Genomic DNA, 17,820 nt, shown 5'->3' with positions numbered 1-17,820 from the left:
AGGGCCGCAGTTTGACTACCCCGGATATATATAAATATATGTATATATTGTTGTTGTTATGTGCGAAGTCGTGTCCGACCCATCGCGACCCCATGGACAATGATCCTCCAGGCCTTCCTGTGCTCTACCATTCCCCGGAGTCCATTTAAATTTGCACCGACTGCTTCAGTGACTCCATCCAGCCACCTCATTCTCTGTCGTCCCCTTCTTCTTTTGCCCTCGGTTGCTCCCAGCAATAGGCTCTTCTCCAGGGAGTCCTTCCTTCTCATGAGGTGGCCAAAGTATTTGAGTTTCATCTTCAGGATCTGGCCTTCTAAGGAGCAGGCAGGGCTTGCTCTAAATTATGTTTCTGCTTTGAGTTTCAAATTCAGGCTCTGGTCTCTGGTGTTGGGGAGGAAGAGAGTCCAGAAGGGATTGCTTTGGTGTTTCTATGTGTTTACACCGGCCTCAATCATATGCTTGGCCGGAAGAGCACCATTTGCAGACCCTTCTTTGGTCACTTTGATAGGGCCTGGATCTCTTCTGGCAGCTCTGTCCACCAGGTTGAGAAGCAGCTGGTTCCCTATGTTGTGGCTGAGTCCATTAAGGCAGGAGGGGAAAGGTCATAGACCCCCCACCGGAGCTCCCACAGACCCCTAATTGGGAATCCCTGCACCAATATATATATTTTTTAAAAAGATTATTTCCTGGAACTCTGGAGATAAATCACATTTTCTAAGAAAGAAGTCCTTTAGACCTCGACGTCTAGCAACTCGCTCTACTTTCACAGACAAACACTCTGCACATGCTTAAAGACACCTTTATTATTATCCTTAAAAAAATCCTTTGGCTTACAAAAGGCCTCCAAGGAAGATTTTTAATAACACTTTGAAGCAAAACAAATAAATAGCACCTCAAATAAAAATCACAGCGATCTGCCTGCAGCTTTCATAAACGACCAATTTAAATAACCCGGCCGTGGGGCCACCACCACCTCCTCCTCCTCCTCTTCTTCCAAGGAGTCCCAATTTGAAAAAAGATTGGGTCATGCCCTTCCTTTTATCAAAGTCCTGTAGGCTCGGCCCCCTGCCCCAGTTAGCTGGCTGGGTTGCTCTTAGCAAAGAAGATGTGCATGGAACACAATGGGAAATCTACTGCTCGGGCCCTAGACGGAATAGATGCCGTGTGTGTTCTTACCCTATCTGGGATTACTTAGCCCTTTTTGTGGTCTGAGCCTCAAAACACTTGAAGGTTGCTTCGCCCCAGGATTCAAAGGCATTCTGTGTTTTGCTCCTCATCCCGTTTGTGGTCAACTTGCCCTCAAGAGGCATCAGTAAAATATGTCCCAGCAAAAAAGCTTGGCTTGTAGAAATCGGAGGAGAGGACGCCGTGTTTATGGACGACCTGGAAAGGCAGAGAAGTCCAGATGGACCCTGTGATCCTGGCCAGAACTGGCCTTCCTGAAGCCTCTGTTCCCTCCCGCTCATAGTTTGGTATCCTTCCCCGTCCTTGCCTCCTCACAGATCTCATTATAAGCCTCCTGCATTTGTTTGTGGATGCTCTCTGTAAGAACAGGGACGTCTTCCGCACCGAGGTCTCTTGTTTCTATCTTGGGCAAAATCCGGATTATGAGGTTCCCTGTTGGAAAACGAAGCAAGAGAAGATGCAGTTAAAGGCACATCGGAGTACGTATCGGTTTAATGTCGAAGCCATCGGCCGTACCGACCGTAAGAACAAGACAGAAAACACGGAGCATCCAGCAACATGCCTCACATACAAGAATTAAAAATAAAATGGAAACCTTTACAACAAAATTGGGGTTTACAATTAGCTTAAAATTAGGTACAGGCAGTTAATGGGTGTCGGTAACACAGAATTACAGAAGAGAACATAAAGTGGGCAGCCGTTAAGGTAACAGATGGGGAAAAAAACATTTTGTCCGAGGAAGTGTGCCTACACATGAAAGCTCACGCCTTGAATAAAACTTTGTTGGTCTTAACAGATGCCTTTGGTCTCAATTTTTGTTAGATGGGAAAACATCTCCCAAGAACACCACCATGCAATACTCATCCCGGCCAGAAATCTCAGATAACGCCAAGATCCATTTTGACCAAATAGAGTCAATGCAACCAAAAAAAAAAATCAATGCAATGCCACAAATAATCAATAAACACTTCTATTTGAGCAGATGAGCCTCTTGTGGCGCAGAGTGGTAAGGCAGCCGTCTGAAAGCTTTGCCCATGAGGCTGGGAGTTCGATCCCAGCAGCTGGCTCAAGGTTGACTCAGCCTTCCATCCTTCCGAGGTTGGTAAAATGAGTACCCAGCTTGCTGGGGGGGTAAACGGTCATGACTGGGGAAGGCACTGGCAAACCACCCCGTATTGAGTCTGCCATGAAAACGCTAGAGGGCGTCACCCCAAGGGTCAGACATGACTCGGTGCTTGCACAGGGGATACCTTTACCTTTACCTTTTTATTTGAGCAGAACCTCAAGGACACCGGCCCCGTCCTGCAGCTCCTTATTAAACCTAGCCTAGAAGTGCAGATCTTTGAACTGTATCGCCAAAGAAGGCTTGAACCCGGGCAGGAGTCAAGTGCCGTCCCCATCAGGTTCAAGTATTTATTGTTCCCGTCAGAGGTTGCCCATAATAATTTAAAACCTGCAGCACACATTTTGGTTTTGGTTACCTTGCCCTTTAAATGAAGGTAGGGTGGTTGCTTTGCTTCCTGGCACAGCCCCTCTGCACAAGGGCTAGATTGAGGATTGAGCACAGCTGTGTGGGCAAGCACTTCTTGACTCTAAAAGTAATTTAACACCTGGCATTCACAGCCACAGGAAGTGGTGGTGGCTACAAGCATAGACAGCTTCAGGAGGGGATCAGAGAGATTTCTGGAGCAGAGAACCATGGACACAAGGTATAGGTGGAACACTCTTATGTCTGGGGTGGGGAAGTTCTGTCTTCTTGGTGCCTGTGGGGCAACCGTGGGAGGGCTTCTGGAGTTCTGGCCCTGCTGGTGGACCTCCTGGTGACCCCTGGGTTTTGGCCACTGTGATGCTGAGTGTTGGGCTGGAGGGGCCTGATCCAACATGGCTTCTCTCACATTCTTAGCATGTGGTCAGCACCTCTGAATGCTCGACCAGAGAACAGGAAAGAATTTTAGAGAAACCCCACGCAATTAGCGTTTTCTAGTTGAATTTATTTTACTTATTTTATTTTACTTCATGTGCACCCTGCTTTTCTCTGTAATGGTGAACCCAAAGCAGCTTACAGCATTCTTCCCCATTTTATTTTCACAACAACCCTGTAAGGTAGACAAGTTTGGAAATGCATTTGTGGGGTAGGGATCCTTTGTAATAGGATATTTCAATAAAGGATATGTTGAACGTGGCAGGGAATTCCAGCTCTAAAGGAAGCTCACACCTTGATTTGATTCCCAGGTTCGAGCTGGCACAGGGGTAGAATCGTAGAGTGGGAAGGGGTCCCTAGAGGCTATCTAGTCCAGTCCCCTGCTCAGTGCAGGATCAGCCTAAAGCATCTGGGTCCAGCTGCTGCTTGAAGACTGCCATTGATGGGGGAACTCAGTGGCAGTGGATTTCACTGCTGAACTACTCGGACTGTGAAAAATGTTATCCTGATATCTAGTTGGTATCGTTCTACATGTAATTTAAACCCATTACTGCTGGTCCTCTCCTCTGCTGCCTACATGAACTGCTCCCTGCCCTCCTCCAAGGGACAGCCTTTCAAAACTTAAAGAGAGCCATCCTGTCCCCTTTCAACCTCCTCTTCTCCAGGCTGAACCTGCCCAAGTCCCTCAGCCTTTCCTCACAGGGCTCAGTCCTCAGGCCCCGGATCACCTTCCTTGCTTTCCTCTACACCCTCCCAATTTTGTCCACATCCTTGTGAAACATTTTGCCCATAGACAGGCTTGGTCCTCAGGCTTGTCAGCTGAGCTATAGTCTAAACCAGGGGGTGGCCAAGCTGTAACTCTCCAGATGTCCACGGACGACAATTCCCAAGAGCCCCCTGTCAGCATGCTGTCAGGAGCTCATGGGAATTGTAGTCCACGGACCTCTGGGGAGCCATAGTTTGGACACCCCTGGTCTATACTAAATGATATAGTGGCAGTCTTCAAGCAAAGGTTGGAGACACACTTTTCTTGGATGCTTTAGGATGCTTAGGGCTGATCCTGCGTTGAGCAGGGGAGGTTGGACTACATGGCCTGTATGGCCCCTTCCAACTCTATGATTCTATGATACTGCGTTGAGCAGGGGGTTGGACTAGATGGCCTGTATAGCCCCTTCCAACTCTATGATTCTATGATCCTGCGTTGAGCAGGGGGTTGGACTAGATGGCCTGTATGGCCCCTTCCAACTCTGTGATTCTATGATCCTGCGTTGAGCAGGGGGTTGGACTAGATGGCCTGTATAGCCCCTTCCAACTCTATGATTCTATGATCCTGCGTTGAGCAGGGGGTTGGACTAGATGGTCTGTATGGCCCCTTCTAACTCTATGATTCTATTTTAAGTAACGGCATATGTTCCAATCCCCTGGTCACTCACCTTCAGCGAACCTCTTCTCCTTGGAGCAGTAGAAGTCCCGATAAGAAGAGATCACGGCGGGAATGATAGGGACCTGTGACAAAAAAGAATTGTAGGAAAGTGACTTAGGGCTATGTTACTCTGAGTTAAGGAGTCCTGCAGCAGCAATTGTGGAGAGAGGAATCCTTATTTATTTATTTATTATTAAATTTGTATACCAGCTCCCACACCAGCCTGCTCGTGGCGGTTCACAACAAGATAAAAACACAAGACAAGATTCTTACTGATGAAATACAATGCAATCCAGTTGTCCCAATTTAAATACCAAGATGGCAGGCGTCACAATCCCTGACTAGACCCGTATTCATCTTCTGCGTTCCTGGCAGTGTCCATCTGTTACAGAGCTGGGCGATGGATGGCCCCAGGGGATCCAGATGTCACAAGGGCAGGGGAGGACCTGATTTTATTAGCCCAGTAATCAGCCCGTCCTCATACCAAAAGCCTGGCGGAAGAGCTCCGTCTTGCAGGCCCTGCAGAACCCAGAGAGCTCTGACAGGGCCCTCGGCTCTTCCTGCGTTCCGCAGGGGTTGGACTAGATGCTCCTGGAGGTCCCTTCCAATTCAATGATTCTAGACAACCTCCATTAAGTTGTTTCTGATTTCACCTTCCATTACTCTGGCCTTTTTCTCATTCCTGTTAACATGCCTAGCAACTAGGGTTGCCAGTTCTGGCTTGGAAAATACCGTGAGGTTTGGGGGGTATAGCCTGAGGAAGTTGCCATCTGGGGATGGGAGTTATTTTAATGGAGCATGACGCCCTACAGTCCCCCTTGCGAAGTGGCTGCTTCCTCCAGGTGAACCGACCTCTGCTGCCTGGAGATCAGTTTTAATCCCAGGAGATCTCCAGTCATGGCCTGGAGGTCGGCAACCTGACTAGTCATCAATCTGAGCGAGGCAAGGGCTGCCATTCTTAATAAGGCTGAAAGCAAAACTGACAGTGGGCTTACTGAAGATAACCAACCCTGCTATTTCGGAAACCCATCCTTTTTTGTCGATAGTCTGCCAATACAAAGCCCTGTTCTCTTTCACTATTAGTGTACAATCGTCCCACCTAGATCCTGGCATCCCTTGTTTATAGCTAAGCATATCCTATCCCTTAATAAAGGCATTAAAAAAATAGGTAGATAACAGCAGATTTGACATGAGCCAGTGATGAAATATTCGGTGACAAAATATTGCTCCATGAATGCCGGGCCCCGATCCCCCCATGCTCAATTGTTCCCCTAAAACAGATGTCCATGGACTACAATTCCCATGAGCCTCTGCCAGCAAACTGGCAGGGGCTCATGGGAATTGTAGTCCATGGACATCTGGAGGACCACAGGTTGACTACCCCTGGTCTAAAACCTGGGTTTCATGTCGTTAAAATTAGTAATGTAGCGAACGCTGGCAGGGGCTCATGGGAATTGTAGTCCATGGACATCTGGAGGACCACAGGTTGACTACCCCTGCCATAAAAGACAACCAGATTCATCATTTACCTGGGCCTGCACAGCCAGATGAAAAGCTCCTCGTTTGAAGGGTAGCAGGGTCTTCCCTTTGTTCCGGGTTCCTTCTGGGTAAACCCAGATTCTCATCTGGATGGAGGTATGGGGAGAAATGAGGGAAGGCAAAGGCAGTTGAAATGTAGTCTTGATGAAACCTGTCTATCAGGGGTGGCCAAAACCGTGGCTCTCCAGATGTCCATGAACTACAATTCCCATGAGCCCCTGCCAGCTGGCAGGGGCTCATGGGAATTGTAGTCCATGAACATCTGGAGAGCCACGGTTTGGCCACACCTGTACAATGGCTAGCTCAGGGCTACACTCTTAACAGGCCTGCCCTAGGTCCTGTCAAACCAGATATTCAAGGATTGTGTTAATTGCGTTAACAATGAATTCCCCAGGCCAGCATGTTTTCCTCTAATTTTTCTGGCCTGAAGCAGCACCAGGGAGCACCTGTTTGCACTGCTGTGGAAATATACACAATAACGATCTGTAATTTCTATCCCACCTAGTCCCCAGATGGGCTTGAGGCAGTTTGCAGCGATAAAACATGCAAGGAAACGGAGTTACAATAATAAACGACAATAAATTACAATTTAAAACCCTGTCCCCACCCGGACCCCCTTTGCGCCTTCTGCCAGATACTCCAGACTGGAGATGAGAAAGAGACGGCGGAAGGAGGCCGCTAAAACTTCCACTGCCCTGGTCTCAGCCATAGGGCTGGCGGAAGAGCGCCAACTCACAGGCCCTGCGGAACTTTGACAGCTCCATCAGAGCCTGGCTCTCGATGGGCAACTCATTCCACCAGGGTCTTCTCGAGGGGCTTTTGATTATATTCTATTACGTCTCATGGGAATTACAGCCCTACCATCTCCCTGGAGGTGCTGGCATTGCAGTTTGAAAGAATTAGCTCTTGTGTCATGCTGAAATAACCCTGCTGCACTTTCCCATCAAGACTTCCCCTCCCCTCCAGCTCCCCCTGTAAGTTGGGGCAGCAGCAGAAACAAGATAACAATAGAAGTGGCGACACTGTGGCATCACTTCCGGTCACATGCCCGGAAGTGATGTCACAGCTTCACGGAGGAGCTCTAGGGATTTCCCAGCTCTCTAGAATGGGGGGATTTCTAGAGCATCGCCATGATGGAGGGTTGCCTGGTCAAGGGAACGGATCTCTGTAGTCTGGAGATACCCACCTGGAGACTGGCATCTCTACCATGTAACCAGGGATGACAATTCACCTTTGTGCACTGCAGTGTGAAACTGGCCCTGCCCCGCGAAAATGCTGGTAACCCTCATGTGATGCCTCCCCTTTGTTTCTTCCCAAAATCCACCCCTGCTCATCACCCCCCGGTGCTTACATTCTCACGGTGCATGTTGTCTGCAGCCTGCCTTAAGATCGCCCTGGCTTCTTCCTTCTTCCGGCGGTCGATGAAAATCATGCCACTCAGCCAACAGGCATAGCCCACTGGGCCCAAGTACAGCACCTCCTTCTTGGCCACAGGGGCGCAGCGATCCGGGATGATCTCCATCATCCCTGAGGAAGGAAAAGGAATATTTTTGGATCTGCCGGCTTGCAGGTCCACAGGGCGGCTTCGTGCCCCAGGGCCAGGAATTCTCCCTGAAGCTCCTGCTCACAGAGATGTGAAATTTCTGGAAATTCTGAAGCTGGAAGAAGCAGCTAGGAATTTAATTAGGGGCGGGGAGAAGTTAAGAAGATGATCCCTGCTGGATTAGACCGATAATCTGTCTGGTCTAGCATCCTATCTTACACAGTGTCTAACCAGTTGCTCTGGAGGGCCAATAACGGGGCAGAAACACCAAAGCCATCATAAGAACCTGCTGGATCAGACCAGTGGTCCCTCTGGTCCAGCATCCTGTCTCACGCAGTGGACAACCAGTTCCTCTGGACAGCCAACAACAGCCATCATGTCCCTTCTCCACGTCCTCTTCTCCAGGCTGAACATTCCCAAGTCCCTCAGCCTTTCCTCACAGGGCTTGGTCCCCAGGCCTTGGGTCGTCCCCGTCACTCTCCTCTGTCCCCTCTCCATTTTGTCCATGTCCTTTTGGAACCGAGGCCTCCAAAACTGCACCCAGGACTCCCAGGTCAAGACATGTTAGCAGGAGTGAAGCTCATCTTGTTCAATAAGGCTGCCTCTCAGGTAAGTATGCCCACGATCACAGCCTAACTTACTAAAACAAAACGTATTTTACTGCATCGTGGCTGCGTTAGCATGGAAAAATATACTATTTGGTGTCATCACCAAATGTGAAAGCTCTTTCGTTTGCTACTGGCAAAACTACGAATATATACACAGTTCTACGGAGGAACAGAAATTGCAAGTTGTCTGCATGTTGTGCTTCTTGAGCACATGCACGCATCTTGGTCCGTTCGAGAGGCAGAGGAAGAATAAACTTGCCACTAGAAAACACCCAATGTTTGCAATTTTCATGGATGTCTGCGCAACGTCATGCTGTTCTGATGCCTGTGAGGCAAAAGCCACCGTGTAGATATGCAAACACCAACGATGGTATTTAGAAAGTGATAAGAATATATTGGATATGTGCAAACAAGGCAATTCAGTAACAAATTTCAAAGAGGCAAACAGCAACATACAATCATCAGTAGAAACTGTTTAGAGAAAAAGGAGTGGGAAACCACAACTTGCCTCCTGAAATCCTTAATAAATAAAATACTATTTCTTAAAAAAGCAGACATCAATTTATAATAGAATTATAGAATTCTAGAAAAAGGCCTGCCCAGCAGAGGGTGGAGCGAGCAGTCAGCTCCTGAGATGGCGCTTCCTCCTCCTCCCAGCCACTTTTTCTTGCACAATGTGATTTGCAGCCGTGATCTCACTCCTCCCAGCAGATTAGTATAATAAACAGAAACAAATGTCCAACTCTCAGATTAGAATGACCTTCATGTTTCCGGCTGCTGGTTTAGATTATCTGGGCACCAATCTTGCAAACTCCATTGTGAGTCGAGGTTTTGCAGGGAGTGTGTGTTTGTGTGTGTGTGTGGGGGGGGGCATCATGAAACCACCAAGGGAAAAAATCCATGGAGGAAGGTGGTAAAAACAAAATTTGTACTGAAGCTGGACAGATTCATGCCGAATTTGAACTTGGGACAATTCAATCACATTTGGTCATATCAAAAGTTTAGAATTTGTGTCGGGGGCTCTCAGTACAAACTTGAAGATTTCAGATTATTAGAAGCCTGTTGGGTTGGGTGGATGGTGGACTTCCATCCCTTTCTTATCCAGCCAACACCCTCATTTCCTCTGCCGTTGGAGGCCAGTTGTGAAATAAATGCTATCAACGCAATCCAAATTTCCCAGTGCGTTTGGGCGCAAAGCTGCAGGTTAGCCGTGCTAACTACGTACCCATCAGGTCAAGGTAGGTCTGGTGGTTGCAAACCATCACGTAGGGTCCCTTTGTTTTCAGGTGCTCAGAGCCTTGCACAGCTATCTTGAGGCCGTAGTAACGTTTGAGTGGCCAAATGAAGGTGCGTAAGTACCTGTACAGGGCAGAAAACGGAGGCATAGGATTGCGTGGGCTGAGGACATTGTGGTACTGTAGGCTAGCTGTGTTGGGTGTGGGACCTTTCTCCTCAAAAGACAGGATTGGGGCCTCAGGGGGACCTCTTTTCACTTGAACAGGTGTGTCTTTCTCAACGTTCAGAGAAACCCCTGAAACATTCTTCATGCTTTGAGAAACCCTAGAAGTGGTGCGATTGTGCAGAACATGGATGGGAAGCAGAACTGTGGACACGCCCCCCTAGGGCCCCTCCCCTTCCCACCCCCTTTGGGCCCACCCGGGGCCCCTCCCCTTCCCACCCCCTTTGGGCCCACCTGGGGCCCCTCCACTTCCCACCCCCTCCAGGCCCATTACTGGCCATTTTGGGAGGGAGGGTCAATGTGATCTACGGTCATATCACCCAATAAATGTTTACTAAATTAAAAAATACACGGTGACTGGAGGCAGAGAAAGAGAGGCAACAGGATGGCGTAAGGCAGAAAACAGTGAACTAGGCAGTGGGAAACAGGGAAACACAACAGGAGTGGGTGGTAGAGAATTTGGAGTCCGGGGGAAGGAAAAATTAGATTTCCCTTTCAAAGGTGTAGGAATCTCTTGAGTATCTGCAGACTAATAGTTTCTGCTTAATAAGACCCTTGTGCTGAGCTGTTATCTGTCATCTCCGTAATGCTAGCTCTGATTCCTGTTGAACTAAGTGCCACTCAAAATACGCAGCTATAAAAATGCTAACCGTGATTATTTTCCTAAATGTTTTATTACAAGCTGTTGCAATCTTTTGTGGGTGAGTCACGCACTCCCTTGACAGAGGAAGCCTCCGGGACTTGAAAGGCAGGTCTGTGAGTCAATGAGAGACTGCATCCCTCACGGACTTTTCACAGAGGGAAAGAACACTCGTGCATACGCGCACATGCGCACACCGGGAGGTACCTCCGAGGACAGACTGCCACATTAAAGTGGCCCTGGAGCTAGTTCAGTTGAGTGCTCCCTACAGTGTGGCAACCCCCTATGACCACAGGCCAGCCGTACCAACTATGGCCACTGGCTGGGAATTTTCCCAGAAGCCAATCTGTCTCGGCCACTTCTAGCAGATCGGAATCATCCCGAGCTGGAAGAGACCGCCAAGGGTCATCTAGTCCAGCCCCCAACCATCTTGGGGGTCTTGAAAATCACGCCCTCCTGACAGGTGCTCATCCATACTCCTAAAAGCTTCCAACGAAGGAGACACCCCCACCTCCTGAGACAACGTCTTCCATCTACAAACAGCCTTCCCCATCAGCAAATGCTTTCTTATATTTAAGCAGAACCCCCTTTCCTATGGCTCATAGTCCTTTGTGTCTAAAGCTGCAGTACCCAAGTTGGCCCCCTTTGCGACATACCTCTTATGTAGTTAAACACAGCTCTCCTATCACCCCTTTATCTCTTCTTCTCCAAGCTGCACATACCCAACCCTCTCCTCATAAGGCATGGATTCCAACTTCTCCCCCTTCTCTGAACATGTTCTGACCTCCACATCCTCCTTGAACTCCAGCACCCCAAACTGGACATTATTCCCAGTAAGGCCAACCAGTGCAGAATACTGTGGCCTTATAATTTCCCTTGCTCTAGATCAGGGGTAGTCAAACTGCGAATGCTGGCAGGGGCTCCTGGGAATTGTAGTCCATGGACATCTGGAGGGCCGCAGTTTGACTACCCTTGCTCTAGATTCTCTGCTCCTAGCAGTGGAGCCTGATATCGCAGTTGGCCCCTTAGCTGCCAAATGTCATGCTTGGCTCATGTATAACTAATTGCCCCCCAGAACTGCTAAGTTCCCTGCACATGTACTTCTCTCAAGTCTGGTATCTCCCGTCTTAAATGCCTGCACAGCATTCTTATAACCCAAATGTCATACTTTACACTTTTCCCTATTAAAATGCATTTTGCTGTCCATGGCCCAGTTTCCCAATCTATCCCAATCTCTTTGAACAGTGCTTCTTTCCTCCGATGTATTAGCTGCCCCGCCAGATTGAGTGTCATTGGCAAATCTGCTCAGCGCATCCTGTATCGCCTCATCTTGCGTGCCCACGGCTAGCAATTGTCATCACACGACACTCTCCTCTCCCGTTCTGGTTTTGGAAACAGTCTTGAACGGAGAACGGGCCCTGCTGGACTTGTTTAGTTTCTGCAGGGCATGCAAAACTGATTTGTTTTGCTTGTCCTTTGGAGGTTAACCACATGCAAGACGGAACTCTTCCGCCAGGTCTGTGGTTGAGGCTTGGGCTGCTGGGGTACATTGACTGCTCTCCCCTGGGCGTCTTCTTGAACACCGTTGACCTCCTTCTCCTCCGCCCCCCCCCTTTTAGGAAGGGGGGTAGGAAGGGGATTTTATTAGTGCACTGCTATGCTGGGATGGTTTTTAAGTCTTTTAATGGGAGTTTTAATGGGGTTTTAAGACACTGTAACCTGCCACGAGCCATTTGGGAGTAGCGGGAAATAAATCGAAATAATAATAACAATAATAACAATAATGATGATGATGATGATGATGATGATGATGATGTTTGGGCTGTGTGAGAAGGTTACGGTTGACTCTTATAACTGGCTTTTCACTCCCTGAAGGAGTCTCAGAGCACCTTCCAACTGCCTTCCCCTTCCTCTCCCCACAACAGGCAACTTGTGGGGTAGGTGGGGCTGAGAGAGCTCGGAGGGAACTGTGATTGGCCCAAGGTCACCCAGCTGGCTGTGTGTGTGGAGGAGCAAGGAATCGAGGCCGACTCGCCAGATTAGAAGCCGCCACGTTTAACCAGTCCAGTAGCAGAGCGACAGCCACAAATTTTAATGTTAGCCTTTTGCATGTATTTGTTTGTATGCTGTTTGCACCTTATTGGCTTTAATGATCCAAGCTGTCACGTGACCCTCCGGGTGAGGGGCCACTCAAAAAAAAATCTGAGAGCCGTCTGCTACGCTGATGTGCCCCGAGTTCGAGGTCTGGCTTTCCCAGGGTGCGTGATGCCTTGTCATGAGGGAACCAAGCACAATTAACATGCTAATGCTCCTCCTGTTGTTTATTAAAGAGTTTTGTCAGGAACCACAAGCAGGCATGAATCCCAGCCATTAACTGCATTCGAGGCAGGTGATTCCAACACTTACTGCCAATCACGTCCATCTAGGAAGGTCACAACAAGCTGTAGAATAAAGGAGTTCAGTAGCTCCTTGAAGGGAATTCTAGCGTAAGCTTGTTGGGAGCCGGAGCATCCTGTCTAGGGATTAGGCTTGTGTGCTTTGGACACTTTGTCAGCCATTCACGCCCGAAGCGGCTAGTGCTGTGGCGCGGGGGGAGGGGCAGCGCAGCTCCAGTGCGCCAGTTGGCGCTTGCATGCAGGCGCCACCGTCCATGTGCCGACTGGCGCACTGCCCCTTTCCCTGCGCTGCAGCGCTAGCTGAAGCACACAAGCCTATTAGGGATGCCAGCCTCCAGCAGAGACATGGGTATCTCCTGGACCAGGGGTAGTCAACCTGTGGCCCTCCAGATGTTCATGGACTACAATTCCCATGAGCCCCTGCCAGCAAATTCTGGCAGGGGCTCATGGAATTGTAGTCCATGAACATCTGGAGGACCACAGGTTGACTACCCCTGCCCTGGACTACATCACAAGATTCCCACGTCCCATCTCATGCATGGTAGCTCCAGGGGGGAATTTCTTGCCCCCCCCCTATATATATAAACTTTTCCTTGATGGCCCTCTAGCGTTTTCATGGCAGACTCAATACGGGGTGTTGTCATTACCGTTTACCCACCCCCAGTCATTACCGTTTACCCCCCAGCAAGCTGGGTACTCCTTTTACCGACCTCGGAAGGATGGAAGGCTGAGTCAACCTTGAGCCGGCTGCTGGGATCAAACTCCCAGCCTCATGGGCAGACAGCTTCAGGCAGCATTTCTGCTGCCTTATCATTCTGCGCCACAAGAGCCTCAGGAGGCTTATTTGCTCCCAGGTATATAGGCCACCAAGGAGAAGTTGAATGGGACACACCAGAGTTGGGCCCCTGGTAGGAGATGCCATTTTCCTGGTGGGGCCCAGAATTAGCTTCTCTCCAGCATACAGAGATTGCTCCTTCGGACTGGACAGCATTATACTGTCCCCCTAAGATTCTTTCTATTCCCCAAACCCCACCCTCCCCTGGTACTCCAAAAATCTCTAGGAATTTTCCAGCCCAGGACCTTTGAAGGGTGGACTCTGTGACAGTGTACCCTCCTGAGGTCTCTGTCCTCTCCAAGCTCCATCTCCAAATCTCCAGCAGTGTCCCATCCTGGGTTTGGCTGCCCTACCCCTTCCCATGTCAGGGGCCACCCTGCCCCAAAAGAAGAAAGGAGGGAAATCCATTTGGGCCCTAGCACAGGTATGCCTCTTGAATGATTTGGGTGCCTCTACCTTGAGCCTTTCCCCTCTCCTGCCCCAGACCACAGAAGAGACAGAAAGGGGAAATTTCCCAGGGGCTTCAATGGCACCATTGACTTTAATAGCATCAAATTGCTTTGCATTCAGCCGAATCGATTTGGTGCTTTGGGTGCGACAGATGTGGGGAGAGGAAAGGGAAGGTGACTGGAAGCCGCTTTGAGACTCCTTCGGGTAGAGAAAAGCGGCATCTAAGAACCAACTCTTCTTCTCCTTATAATTAGAGGGCCTCATGCACACCTAGTAGCCAGGATTCTAAATCTCAGGAGCGGATTAACTGTGCTTAACCGGCATGCCTGCATTCATACGCTATGACTAACTAGGGGTAGGTTTTGTTTCTTTATTAATTGTGATTCTCTGTGAAGGAGGCAGGTGTGAGGCATCTACGCTGGCTTGCCCACGAGTCATGTTTGTGTACATTTTTTTTCTTTAACTGTGGGCTAGATGTGATGTCGGAATGCACTCGAGGAGTTTAGTAAGTGCTTCCATGCCTGAGATAAGGCAGATTGAGAGGAACAACCGGGTCTCAGTGAATTAATCGCAGCATTCCACAAACAAGAAGGGTACATCTGCCCATTGATCTCTAATTTTGATATCTTGGTTTTGTTCACTCTTCTCCCCCCACCCCCACCCCCGAATTAAACCCAAACAAATGGTGACCCTATAAATCAAACATTCCAGTTTGGTCCTGGCATCTGTTATGCTTATGCAGATTTGATGCTCACCCTCTTCCTATATGTCTGGATTTTTAACTTCCATTTCAGTGAAGCATGAAAGTTTATGCCTTTAGCCTTCAAAGGACCTCTTAACTTCGGATTTTGTTCTCTCCCAAATGGGAATCTCCTTTCCTGGAGATTTACAGGGTGGGCTGAGTGGTGAAGCAGAAACAGAGTGACCAGATAGATACCTGTCTGGGATGCTTTATGCCTAGGGCTGGCTCACTGACCCCTGCAGAAATTGCTAGGTAAGGCCATTTTTAAAATGTCCCATATCTGGAAAAACTCTGCACCTGCTCAGCAAAACAACCAGAATCCACTGAGCAGGTTCCCTTGTACTGCGAGTGACGTAAACACCACCGGGAACGTCTCCGGAAACCATTAATGAGAATTGATTGGACAAGCAAAATACCTAGAAGTTAACTAATTCCTTTTTTTAAGACCCTACCCTCAGATGGTCGAAATCAATGCCAGGTTTCTGTACTTGTCCCTATAACTCCATGACAACTTCTCTTGATGGCTTGAACTGGAACTGAGAGGGCTGACTCTCTTTCATGAATTAAATATTGATCCTTTCTTTCCTATATATGCCAATAAAGGCACTGAATTTGTAATTGATAAGTCAACAGGAAACTGCTGGATCCAGTCTGAGGGATATCTCGGCATAGTGTCTTGGACCATCCATTTCGGGGCCCTCCAGCAAGCTGTCTCCATCCCAACTTTGAGATTTCCCTCCCCCCGAGCCTTTCTGCTGCCCTGTGCCATGTGAGGCCATGTGAGGGAGGAGAAATCGGAGGGATGCCCACCAAGCAGGGATGCTTCTGGTGTGGGGGAAGTGGGCTGGGAGAGAATTGTGTGTCCCTCCTTAACAAGGAGCTGGCCTCCTCATTTCCTCAAGAAGGGGACCTCTCTGTGAGGGAGGAAATGAGGTGTTTGTATTTTTAAATTTGGGAATGGGATCTAACCAGCCTGTAACAGCAGATGCCCAATGGCAGATGCTTTTTCTAGAGCAGGGATTCCCAAATAGGGGTCCAGAGACCCCTGGGGGTTTGCAGGAACTCCATAGGGGGTCCGCGGTCCTTCCCCTCCTGCCTTAATGGACTCCAACACCAACTAGGGAACCATTGCCCCCCCCACTCCCTCCCAAACGTGAGTTCTCTTGCGATTCCTGCACCTGGGAGGTGGTGGAAGGTGCTTGCCTACTTCCGCCTTCTTGGGCCTGCCTGTTAACACAGTGGTGATGTCACTTCTGGGAGCGTGGCAAGGAAGTGTGACCAGCTGATATCACTTCCAGGGCTCCTTGAAACCTGAAAAATTATCTCAGGGGCTCCTCCATGGTCAAAAGGTTGAAAAAGGCCCCTCTAGAGAGCCTGCCCTACAAAGCTGCCACGTTCTCCAGCGGAACTGCTCTCTGAAGTCTGGAGTCGGAATTCCACGGGAATCCTGCTTTCATGTCAAGGAGCTTTGTGCTAACCGGCACCAATTCTTAGGAACCGTGCAAAAGAAGGGTGGGCTGCCTCCTCCTCTCTTCTAGGACTTAGAGGACTCCTCAGAGGCATCTGGCTTGTTGAAGAGAGGCGTGCCTACCTGGAGGTTGGCCACTCTACTTCCTGAATGCAGCATCCCTTTACTGTTTAATGTGGGACAAAAACCACAATCTGATATTTTCTCAATGGAGTACAATGCCACAGGCTCCTCCCTCCAAGGCAGCCATTTTCTCCAGGGGAACCGATCCCTGTAATCTGGAGATAAAGTATAATTCCAGAGAATCCCCCACATGAATTAAGGTTGCGATATTGATCTTCATTGGTTTGGTTGTGGCAGGCTGTCCAGCTAAACCAGGTGCAGTCAAACTGTGGCCCTCCAGATGTCCATGGACTTCAATTCCCATGAGCCCCTGCCAGCATTCGCTGGCAGGGGCTCATGGGAATTGTAGTCCATGGACGCCTGGAGGGCCACAGTTTGACCACCTCTGAGCTAAACCATTGTGAAGTGATCCAGTCCCTCAAGAACTTAGCCAGAAGGAGTCCGGTCCTTTCGGCTCAATTACTTGGGCCTTATTCCGAGGGGAAGTCGGGGGGAAAGCCAGGCGCCAACCCACCTCCTAGAACTTACCTCCCCCCTCCCCACAAGAACCAAACCCTGGCCAAGGCGTTCTACTCACTTCATGTTATCCGGATTCCTCCTCAAGACTGGACTCAGGAAAATGCACATGTTGGCTGTCCAGTAGCCGCACCAGCCAAAAAACAAAGCCATCTTGCAGTAGAAATTGAAGGTGGTGTTCCATCGGTAAAAGAGAGCGATCCCGACTACCAGAACACTGAGCAGCAGCAATAAGCCCCAGTGGAAGAGGTCCATTGTGTATCAGATGATGGGCTAGAGGCGGGTCTGGGTAATGCGCCGGAGGGTCGCACTATGAAGTCCTTGGTGGGGTGGTATCCAGCCAGGCACATGAAGGAGGAGACAGGCCTTCATGTACTGGCAAGCGAGGTATCCACAGGAGCTGTCTGTGGGTGTTACAGGGACACAGGACTCCTGTCACGATATCTGAGGTATATCAGCAAAGGCTTGTGGGAGGGACATGACCTGAAGTCCACATCCCACACACATTCCAGGACAGGACCAATAAAGGGCAGAATGAGTAAGGATAGTCCAAACTGAGTCACCCTCGGTGAATACTGGAGAACGGCGTGAGGTTGAGCCATAATGTAGGTTCATCATCAAGCTGTCGGTCTGGACGGAAGGCCAGAACAGTGTGAATGCTCCTTCTGTGAGGTTTTTTAAAAAAATTGTGTATTATTATTTTTTTAATGTGTGATTTATTTACTGCCTCTACCAGCAAGCACAGCCCATTCAGGGGGGTTTCCAATATACATTTCCATGTAACAATAGCAATTGGAAATCTAAAACAATTCGAAGCATCATACCACATAAAATGTGAAGGGCTCTTCAGATGACGTGTTGGCTCTCTGAGTGGCCGTCGGTGGGGACGGCCCTTCCCACTGAGAGCCACTCAGATGCGCTGGCATGTCATTGAGAGCATCAACCGGGGTGGGGTGGGGGGCTCTGACTGGA

General features: G+C 49.2%; 1 protein-coding gene and 1 long non-coding RNA gene across 2 annotated transcripts in view; one reads left to right on the top strand and one right to left on the bottom strand.

Annotated features, from left to right (window-relative positions):
• Positions 1-846: 846 nt before the first annotated feature.
• Positions 847-17,103, bottom strand: LOC143825565 (1-acyl-sn-glycerol-3-phosphate acyltransferase alpha-like). Its single transcript, XM_077313636.1, has 6 exons — positions 16,910-17,103; positions 9,445-9,578; positions 7,420-7,595; positions 6,059-6,154; positions 4,540-4,612; positions 847-1,617 (listed from the first exon to the last, which is right to left on the bottom strand). The coding sequence occupies exons 1-6, from the start codon at positions 17,101-17,103 to the stop codon at positions 1,463-1,465; spliced, it is 828 nt and encodes a 275-aa protein (XP_077169751.1). The 3' UTR covers positions 847-1,462.
• LOC143825567 (uncharacterized) overlaps positions 2,784-17,820 on the top strand; it is a 42,899-nt gene continuing 27,862 nt past the window's right edge. The window contains exon 1 of the long non-coding RNA XR_013226961.1: positions 2,784-2,894. This is a non-coding gene — a long non-coding RNA (uncharacterized LOC143825567). The remainder of the gene's footprint in view (positions 2,895-17,820) is intronic.

Source organism: Paroedura picta, chromosome 16, assembly GCF_049243985.1.
Source record: "Paroedura picta isolate Pp20150507F chromosome 16, Ppicta_v3.0, whole genome shotgun sequence".
Classification (NCBI taxonomy): domain Eukaryota; kingdom Metazoa; phylum Chordata; class Lepidosauria; order Squamata; family Gekkonidae; genus Paroedura; species Paroedura picta.
This window is presented reverse-complemented; position numbering and strand designations above follow the sequence as displayed.